At 36.9% G+C, this 10,842-nt stretch overlaps 1 protein-coding gene across 1 annotated transcript in view; it reads right to left on the reverse strand.

The window, feature by feature from the left end:
* Positions 1 to 10,564, reverse strand: part of IPO5 (importin 5) — a 36,311-nt gene extending 25,747 nt beyond the window's left edge. The window contains exons 1-6 of the mRNA XM_010006336.1: positions 10,488 to 10,564; positions 5,513 to 5,705; positions 4,959 to 5,061; positions 4,621 to 4,717; positions 3,393 to 3,497; positions 16 to 138 (exon numbers count right to left, since the gene is read on the reverse strand). Coding sequence (XP_010004638.1) covers positions 16 to 138; positions 3,393 to 3,497; positions 4,621 to 4,717; positions 4,959 to 5,061; positions 5,513 to 5,696 — 612 coding nt within the window. The 5' untranslated portion in view covers positions 5,697 to 5,705; positions 10,488 to 10,564. The remainder of the gene's footprint in view (positions 1 to 15; positions 139 to 3,392; positions 3,498 to 4,620; positions 4,718 to 4,958; positions 5,062 to 5,512; positions 5,706 to 10,487) is intronic.
* Between the last annotated feature and the right edge of the window lie 278 nt (positions 10,565 to 10,842).

Raw genomic sequence — 10,842 nt, forward strand, 5'->3', positions numbered from 1 at the left:
AATTCCTATCTTTACCTTCAGACTTAGTTGCAATGTAGGTTCTAAATGTGGTCGTAAATACTTAGGAACAGAATCTGCGATTTCTACAAGGGATTTCAGGACAGAGTCATCATTTTGGTAGCAGGAATCATTTACAGCCTACAAAGAGATAAGATGAAGATAACATTAAATAAAAACAAATAATGGTATTAATAGGACCACTGTCGTAGAAGATATTTGGTTAACTGTATTCTCACCTCCCTGAATAATCTTGTTTAGTATTAGTGGCTTAGCATTAGCAGCTAAAGAAGTTGAAGACTTAGGCTGAAAGAACTGACCGAGAGTAAACTTTTTGATAAAACTAATGCTGCTAACAGAGAACCAGCTGAATCTGGCAGATACGAGCAGAATGAAGGTAAGGACCATGGGAACAATTCCAAGAGAATGAAGTGACTTCAGGAGGCCAGTCTAGCAAAAACCACTAAACATGAGACCAAAGACCGTAATAAAGTGATTGGACTTTGGGAGCAGGTGATGGGTGGTAGGGGTATAACTGAGAGGCACGAACTGGGGTAGTTTCTTCTCTGGATGCACCCAGCTCAAGCTACAACCTGAGAATTAAAACAAACCTAACTGGAAACCTTCACTTAAGACTCTGCTTTTTCAGTGGGATCTTAGGATTGAACCCTGCTACAGTGGCTGGCATGCATAAATCGGTAACAACTACAAAGAGATAATATGCAGGGTCACAGACTACAAGTTTTCTTAAGCTATGGCTCGCAATATGTGGCATGTGTTACATGACATCAATTTTGACCATTATTAGTTTAACTCTGACACAGTGGACAGAAAAAAAATTGAGGTCACACATCAGAGGTGCCAACATGCAAAAGCATATGTGTTGATGAGCACAACTTCAATATGCATTTTAAATGAGGAAAAACTCCTCAAAGTAACTCTCCCCAAAAGAAGAAAAATGAGCCTAACTCCTTTCCCCCCTATTACGCAACAACAGTGTTGAATAGCTTATGTGGACAAACACCAGGAAACTCAAGATTAAGCAACTTTCTTTTTTTTCCAGACAACTCTGGAGAGCCACTGAATTAAGCAGACCTTTCTGTCTTCAGTCACAGGACACAGGAAAAAGAAGAAGCTTTTTGCAAGTATCTTTCCTAACCCATGGCTACATTCAGAAAAGCAATTTGAAACTTACTTTTAACTGATCAGGTTGATACTCCAGTACCAAAGCAGCAAACAATAGTATTAAAACTCTTGCGAAAAACTCCCAGACAACAGTCTTTAAACACACTTCTGTGGTTTTGAAAGGAACTTTCATTAACAAAGTATTTGATGTCTTCCTAACAAAGAAGTATTTTTAAGTGAATAGTTTGGTGGTTTCTCATACTTAAATCTAGAATGCAACACTTGTATTAATGCTGCTCAAATATCCCACTTTCAACATCAAGGCAGCATCTTCTAATATCAGAAATGTTCTGGGGAAAAAAATAATCTATCATGGTTAAGGCCTTTAGACTAGTAGTTACCACTTGTCCTTCAATTCTGGCAAAGGAAATGCAGTGTTTACTGGAAGTTTCTGTAAAACTATTTTCTACACATTGCAAGTTTGTCAGTTTTTAAAAGCAAGACCCAGTTTCTGAAGAAAGAAGTTCAAAATGCACAGTGAGCTGTAAAATGCAGAGGCAATTTTCTGTAGTGTAAAACACCCAACAATCACAGAAGTCAGTTGAAGTTCCAGCTGTTTTTACCTTCACTGCAAAACACATCTCTTGGATACAAGTTTCAACTATTAATTCTGGAAGTTCAACTTCTGGCATAATCCTTATAGAAACTGTACTGAAAGGACTGAATTGCTAAGTCAGAATTCTATTTTTAGCTTTTTTACCATACCAGTATTTCAACAAAATGGACTTCAACAACAACAAAAAAAGCATCCAACTGCCTCCAAAGGTCACTCATCACTATTCTAACAGATCCCATCTGCTATTTATAAACTCAGACCGTCATATCCATCTTGTGTTACAACAGGCAGAAAATCTACTCCTCCCAGTAAGTACTTGAAAGTACAAATTTAATAGCATAGATCTGTACTCTGTATTTGCAAAGTAAAGCTCGAAAATGTAAGCCAAGTGCACGTTTTTAGAGCCTAAAATTGTAGCATTGAAACTTACATCACACAAAGTAGGCCATTAGTCTAAAAAAAGCATACTATTGAATTGCCAAACATAAAGATGAATAACAGGCTCACCCCAAATACTGCCCCACTCCCACTCGTACAGTACCCAGGAGCAGAGGACCTCTCAGCTAGTTAGTTTTTGAACACCACAATTGCCAATGCCAAAGTCTCAGACTGTGACTAGCACCAAATAGTGACCTCAATTATCAAAATACTTATCTTGTACACACTAGAGCTCATTTTCAAGTTCAGTTGACTTTAATAAATTCCTCTCAGCTTCTATTTAAGATAGAGCAGAATTCCATTGGCTGCAGAAGCCAGTTAACTTGGCACAACTTTTCATCAGCTTGCCACAAAGTACACACAGACAAGGTTTATAGCTCGCACTGTCAACAGGAACCTCCTGTACTGACTAGCAAGCAGTCTTTAACACAAATGAAGCCTAATTTAAAATCACCAAAATTTCACTATCACTGTTATCACAGGCACTCAGTTGTTCCACTTTTTTCTTAATATAGAAAGAAAACCATGCTGGGAAATTGTCGTCCTTCAGAGCTCAATTTCTGTCTTCAGTTTGATTTACAATAGCCTTCCCACCAAATGTAAACAACCATACAGTAGAATTCCAACTTCTGCTCAAAATCATCCAACCTAAGAGATCTAATCCAGCCACATAAATTATATGAAGGTTAAAAAGCCATTTTGTTTGTAAGTTCCTAATTTATCAAACAATAAAGATTATTTGTCCACACTATCATAGTTACTCTGAGCGTCTTTGTTCAGAATAATTATTTGCTTTCCTCTAAACTGAAAAAATAGAGGATATCATAGGTCAACGAATTTCCCAATTACTGACTGCTTGAAATCTCAGAGTGGCTCATATTAAAAGTACATTTAATTTTCACGATTAATTTAAAAGCTGTATGATTTTGAGTTAAATACCTTACAAATAATTTATTAACTCATTTGTCTAGGTAGCAATGTATAAGTTAATCGACACCAAACTTATCCATGAAAACCTATCAATCAGCTTGTGCTTAAAAAACTTCTTATCAGTTTCCACTGTATCTTGCTGGTGTCTGATGTCAGCCTAAGATAAAGTTAACCCAGGTCTCAGCAAAAAATCATGCTACACAAATTTGCAGACCAATAACATGTTCAAATACATGTTAACAGAGATAGTAATGGCACATCAAGCATTACTTGTGTGGCTCCTTACCTGCAAGATTCCAGGTAGCAAGTCCGCAAAATGCTTAAGCAGGGGTAGATTGTGCTCATTTGCAAGCACAAATGCAGCTGCAGCTCTAGCAGACAGAGTCTTGATCTAGAAGATAGGCAGGATTGCAGAAAGAAATGTGAAGAACTAGTACTCAAACATGATTTTGTTTTCATTTAACAGTAGGCCTGCTATGAGACTACATTTTGTATTATCATTTCCCTTTTACATTTTCCTAATAGATACAGCAATTTGTCTTTTACATAAGCTTCACATCTTACTTCAAATTAAGGTAAAGCTATAATGGAGAACTTCAGCATCTATGTCCTAAATAAAACAAAAACAGTTTTATCATGTTATGAGGTGGCAAATATTCCCTAGTTTTGTTCTTATTTTTTGTTTTGATGTTTTGGGTTGTCTTTTTTAAAAAAAGAAAATAAAAAATGCTATTGTTTTCAACTTCCATCTCAATTTCAAATGTGTATGCAAGTGTCAAAGTCTCATTTTTCAAAAAGTGTGATCTGTGAGCTTTTTTAAAGCATGCTTCTTTAAAGGCATGACTTGTGGTACTTTAGAAAATGTTACTCAGTTGACCTTCAAAGGTCAGAAAAAGTAATCCACGGGGGAGCAGCAAACTGAACCCATATACCACAGCAGGGTTTCCTATCCTTGCCCAGTATTTTCCACAACAAGAGAAGCACTTTCAAAGTACAATTCTGTGCACAAATCAATAAATCTAAAGCCTTTCAGAAAAGTAAGGCTTGCTAATGTGCCCTTACAGCAAAGCAGGCACAAACAGTGCACAGAGCTGCTTTACATTCAGAGTTTTGAGACATACTGTGTACAGATACTAGGTGCAGAGATACTATGTGTCTATCCTGTTAAACACAAAGGCAAAAGAGGAAAAATGAAAGCTTAACAAAGTAGCTTCTGACACCTTGTGCTGCTAGCTAAAACCACTGGCTCTGCTTTGAGCCACTACAACTAGGTTTCTCCAAACACTACTACCAGGGAAGAGTCTGGGTGCAGATACGAGCAGCCAGTCAGCTTCAGGATCATGAAAAGGTTTGACCCTTTATTTTGCAGTGGGAATAGTCAAAACTCCAGATATGCACCAGTTTCAGGTAATGCAATTTGCTGGTTGGAATCTACAGTTTAGTTATGTTTGAGACTACTACACTAAGTTTCTGTGCTTAGAACAAATTACAAAACCAGAATATAACCATCTTACTGATGGATGCTCTTGATCTTGCATACACTGAACCAGCATTCTCTTAATGACATCTAAATAGTGTTGCTGCTGATTCCCAAAAATCCCAGGAAAATTCCTAAGGATAAGAAAAGACCAAAACATTAATAAGAATGCAGTTTAACTGTAACTACTATTTTAAACTTATCCATTGTTTAAGCTACAGATTTTAACTGTACATCTAAGACTTAAGTAAACAACAATACAAGAGAATAAATGAAATATACATGATTGCTTGTTAATGAAGTTGTCATTTTTTAAAATGTTTTTACAGATATGATTTGGCTAACCTGCAAAAATGTAGCAGTCTGAAAGCTTACCAGAAAATATGTAGAGCAGCCTCACGCAATCCCACGTTCTGAGAGCTGACTGAGTCAAATAAGAATTTCAGAACTTCTGGCCACTGGTTGTTGCCATCTTCATCTAGATTAAACAAAATTAAGTTTTAGGATAAGCAAACTTAAAGAGTGGTTAAATCTCAATTGTGCAGGGCAGTCAGTCAGCACTACTAAAATTTATTTCAAAAAATCTGATTGGAAGATGTGTCCAAACCACAATGTTAAAATATGGCCAAAATGTTAAATCTGAAGGAACTCAGGAGCTGTTAAGTAACAGCACTCAAAAAAACTTGATGCAGATGCTCAGCCTAACATTCATGAGAATTTAAACAAAACTGCATTTCTAAACCGTAACACAATCTCATTTAAAGTCAATTTAAAAAATAGAGTTCACAAATCTTATTTTTATCTGATGCATGAAGGATGAAACTAGCATGGCATGTGAAAATGTCTACACAAGACTAGAGAATAAGATAAAAATACAACTATTATCAATACATAAACATTTTACCACAGTATCAGCTTATATAAAGTACCTATTAAGTTCCTGGCCAATTCAGCAACGATGTCACATATTTTTTTCCTCATACTGGACTGTGTTTCCAATTGAATAATCAAGAGCAATCCACTTTTGATAGAGGTCTGATCATCAGGAGAAAGAGTTGGATAAACTTCTTCAAAAGCAGAAGACAAAAGACGCCGTAGAAGGACAGCTGCCATTTGTCGAGCCTGTTGAATAAGAAAGTATGTACCTTAAAGTGCTTTGATATGATAATCCTGCTCTTAAGAGGAAAGATGATGCTTCCAAATGCTCAGTTTTCACTGGGTACACTGGTTTGGTGAATGGAATACCTCTCAAGCAACAGATAATAACAGTAAGTAAAAACATTGTAAAGAAATAGAGGTTTACAACCATGTTTCTGACAATTACAGCTCTTCAAAGAAATAATAATGAAATCTACAAAGGTATTCAGGTTTTTTCTAGAGCTGATTCTTGGACATATTTTGTGACAAGCTAAGGACTTAGCTGCATTATTGAACAACATTCTAAACAGGTCTTATTTATATTTTAAATAATAATTATAATCCAGCTGGGAATTTTTTATTTTATTTGTAAGTGACTTAATGGCACAACTTTATCAGATAATTAACCGCTAAAGCTTCCTAGAATTGGACCTTTCTCTGTATCATTCCTTATCTCTTCCTCTTCAACTGCTCCAGTGAGAACCAAAGCTACAACCTATGTAGGATTAGTAGATCTTCCCTGGTAAATCTAAGGAAGACAGGAGGTGAACAAAGAGGGTCACGGTGCCCACCTGTGCTGAAGCTCCCATCATAGGTCAAGGTCCTCTAGCAATGGGTCATCTCATGGGAAACATGAGTTAGGAAGGATAAAGATGCTTTCCCCACTGCATCTAGGAATCCCACAAACAACGTGTCTGAAATTTTGAATGGTACCACAATATAATGGTATCTTCCATTCTGCCATCCCTAGAGGCACCAATATTGTGAAAGATTAAGTTTCTTCTCATTAGTATGGTGAACTTACATAGGAGAAACCCTGCCTGGGGAGCAAGTTTGCTGGGAATAAAGACAGAAACTTTGATTCAATGTCTTCCCTCACTCAGGATACCATGTTTCTGTGCATATTCTGACACTGATAATGACTGAACTCACATTATATTCATTCCTTTCCTGAAGTAATAATAGGTGGTCAGATAGGGAACAGTGCTTGTTTTCACAAAGCACATGGTCTCAAAGATAAGAATTTCCACCTCTGAAAAATCTGGTTTAAAATATTAGAAGACTGGCAAACACAGAGTGATTGCAAAGTAAAAACATCAGTAACGAGGCAGACAGAAAGACACAAGATCAGTACTACATGAATTAGCTCTTTGTTCTTTTTACTAGCCTAGAAAAAATAAAATAATCCCCCAATTCCCTAAAGCAAATTCAAATGTTTGAAGGAGTGACAAAGACACAATTGATTTCTAATAATAAATGGCAATTTTCCTCAGCAGATATGCACCTATATATGAAAATTACCTTTGTCAATTTAACCATAACAAATATGGCTGCATTAATGGCAGCTCTGGGGGCTCCTTCTTCTGCTTTAAATAATAAAGTAGGCATCTATTCATTCACACCAAATGCTCTTTTAAATATAACAAGAGATTTACCCAAGCAAGCATTTTAAAATCCTGCAACTTAGTGGCTATTGCTTTTAACAACATGAAGTCTACACTCCAAAAGAACTTCCATTTACCAATGAAGAAAAAAAAATTAAAAAATTAAAATCAGAATTCTCTCCTAGCCTTGGATTCTTCTGCATGTCTAAATTATGGAGGAGCAACACGCACTCAACACTGGAATGTCAAAGGTATGAGCATAAAAAGTAGTCATAATACTAAAATTTCAACAGACCGCTTCTTATTAATAGAATTTACAGTGCTTCCTTTTTTAAGGATGATGGAACCAAAGCAGAAGAAAACAAAACAACTTGCTGAGCAGGATAGCAGCAGAATTATGAACAGAAATCTGAGATGCTGTGTCCTTCACTGACACAGGAAGTGCCCAGGTAATCTTGTGTCAGAAAGACTGACCATCTTGTGTAGCACTGTTACTGTGATTTTTACTTTTGTTTTACTGCTCTTTTTAAGCCCTCAAGGAGGAAAACATGCATGGATGGAAGCAATCAATATTTAGGATGTTGTCCAAAGATGGGACTTGCACAACCTCATTTGGACATCCAACCTCACATGGAATTTCAAGCATGCAGGGCCTAAGGTCTGCACACAACTCAAAGGCAGAACTGTGGGGTATCACACCCCATTGGCCGCCTTCCTTCCCCTCCGAAAGTGAAGCAGGAAGCTGCCCACAGCAGTAGTTTTCAGATTAAGAAATGCAACATCTTCATGTGACAATACGGAGAGGGAGAAGAGCCCTCTAAGAGGACTATGAGCAGAAACTCAGGTTTTACACAGCATTTGTTATTGTATTTTACAGGGCTCAAAATCAGCCAAACTGCAAATTAGGACACAATTGAGTACTGCCAGTCTAGAGTTAACCAGGAAGAAAAACACATGCAGAAGAAAATGCAGAACTTCCGTTCCTCTCTAAGATTTAGGTGGTAAATCAAAACTGGAAAAAAACAGCCTCTAACACCTGAGACACATCTTGAGGGTACAAATTATCAAATACACTGTGAATATATACCACCCTTCTGTTCAACCCTTTAAAATGCAGTTGCATAGGAAGAAGTAGAGTCTTAACTTCATAACAGCAAAACCACACATTCAGGAAGCTGAAGACACCAGGATTCAAGCCCCTCCTCAGTCTGAGATGTGCAAATTAGCACTGTTCTAACTGCTAGGTCAGATGCTGTGCTTCTGTGAACAGCTATCAGGGAGGTATGAAACAAGGACAGAGAGAAGTGGTTATTATTTCCACAGTTCAGGCATCTGGTTAGAAGAAAGCCTGTTACACAGTTTTTAAGTTATTCTGATCCATCTTAATTGTTTTTTCCCCATGGCAAATAGAAGAGGCTCCTGGGAACAGGAGCTAAATCCCTGTTTCTTCACTTAAAAGCCAAAATTACTAATTTGCAGATTCAGGATTCCCTCAAATACCATCCAAATAGTCCTATCAATCTTGTATTCTCAGCAACACAGCAGCCCAGCTCCTGCAAACAGGATGAAGTATTTTCTTCTGCCTAGTTTCCCTGGGAGGGGTAAAGCAATACAGAGGCTCCAGAATGAAGAAGGATCTTATTCTAGCTTTTCCACAGACTGAGCAAGGGAATCTTTAAAGTTTTAAGGCTCTTTCCAGCAGCCTGTGTTCAGTGGTGCCACTACATTCAGTGTGTCTAAGGATGAATACCAGGCCCACAACCCTATCCTCTGGTGACACAGGCACCATTCTGTCCAACATTTGGATTGGCTGTTGAAAGCAGCACCAAACTGAACATGCATAAAATGCTTTCCTGCATGTTTACATGCAATGCTTTGATCAAGTACAGGGATTACTTCACTTATGCTCTAAGCAGGGTACTGTGTGTTTGGATTTACAGGGAAGAGAGCTTCTTCTCATTTATTAATGAGGATTTTTTGAGTCCAGCACTTAATGTCTACAGAAGTTATGAGCTAATATCTAAACCTTTCTCTAATATATCCAGTGGTGGAGCTAAATGACAAAATTTAACCTCTTATGTGTTTGGCAAGAGTAACATCTTCTGGTGAAAAGTTTATTTGCACTTGAGTAAGTCAGAAGCCAAGTCACTGGCAAGATTCTGAACAAGATTTAGGTTGGACCATTTCCTTAGCTGATGTAAAAGGAACAAAATCAGTAAATACACGGAACAAGTATTTATTTATATAAGCATGACTTTGTAGTTGACAACTCAGGCTTTTCAAATATATTCAAAGCAGAAGCATGTGCAATGCAGCTACTACTTCTGGGGCACAGTATTATCTGATTATTATACATAATATTTTTTTTGATGGAAAAGCAGTAGATCTTATTTTTCATGGCAAATTTAAATACAGAAAGACTGCTCTGCAGCTTTCTCTTACTTGAAACAACTCAGAGAGAAATGAAAGCTACACAGCACTTATGCAACCAGTTGCTAGTACAATATGGAAGGATACTGTCAGAACACTGCCTTGTAGGTAGATAAGCATCAGGATTAGTAAACTGATACTTACTGAGCATTAAAAAGCACAAATAGCAGCTACCTTTAAATTGAATACAATCTATCAGAAGAGATCATGATCTAGAGACAGCAGCACACTTATACTCTCCTTATAATATTGTTCAGAAATTCTACATGCTACATCCTTCCATTGTCCAGTAACACTCTAGATTGTGAAAAAATTAAAGCTTTTTTACTTTCAGAGACTCTGAAGTTTGTAATAACTTGAAAGATTTGTAGTTCTTCAGTCTGCATATCCAAGTGAATAATAGTTTTACTATACTTGACTGCTGAAGTGTGTGAACCTTTACAAAGTTAAGGAATAACTAGGAATAACATTTACTGTATGCCCACAAAAATTACATACAGTACTTAAGAGTACTTCCCATTCATTGTATAACACCACTAGATGATATCATGAGCATAACCTCCTCACGTAGGACAAAATACAAAGCCACCTGAATAAAACATGCACAAGGATGATGAAGGAACATCACAGTAAATCATATATTAGTTTAACATTTTAAGGAAAGAAGCCATTAATTAAGCAAAACACAGAACCAGAAAACAATGGAGATCTAAGCAGTCACTTATGAATGACTAGTTTTGAAACCAAGTATCTTACATCAAAAAGTCTTAACTAGCGAATTTAACATGCAACAAACTAGATGAGTGGTCCCTCTACAAATGTGCAGTAAATGAAGATGATTCAGTTAATGCCTGACTTGGTCATTTATCCCAAAATACCTGGCACGGATTTCTTCCCCCCTTCTCATAGTTTCCTTGAAAATCTGCAGAATTTAAATATTAGTGAGACATACCTCCTCAGCAGCAGCATTATTCCTGATTGCTTGTAGGAGAAATGTGATCTTAGATTGACCTGGGATATTCTCGTATGTCTCCTGCAGAAAAAGGGATGCAGCTTATTGTAAACAATTACTGGAAAGCACGTGTTAAGCATTAATATGGATTAACTTTCCTTTTAATACAACTTCAGTATCCATCCAGTTACCAGAAAACAATATAGCAAATAAACTAACCCTATCAAAATAAAAATTTCTGACCTATTTTAACATCACAAGCAAAGTCTTAGTTACCTAATAAGACCTGCCACGTTGGAATGATCTACATATGCATTACTGGCTACTTACAAGATAAGAAATACAACTTACACAG

The sequence above is a fragment of the Chaetura pelagica genome, unplaced genomic scaffold, assembly GCF_000747805.2.
Source record: "Chaetura pelagica isolate M959 unplaced genomic scaffold, ChaPel_1.0 scaffold29, whole genome shotgun sequence".
In the NCBI taxonomy this organism is placed as follows: domain Eukaryota; kingdom Metazoa; phylum Chordata; class Aves; order Apodiformes; family Apodidae; genus Chaetura; species Chaetura pelagica.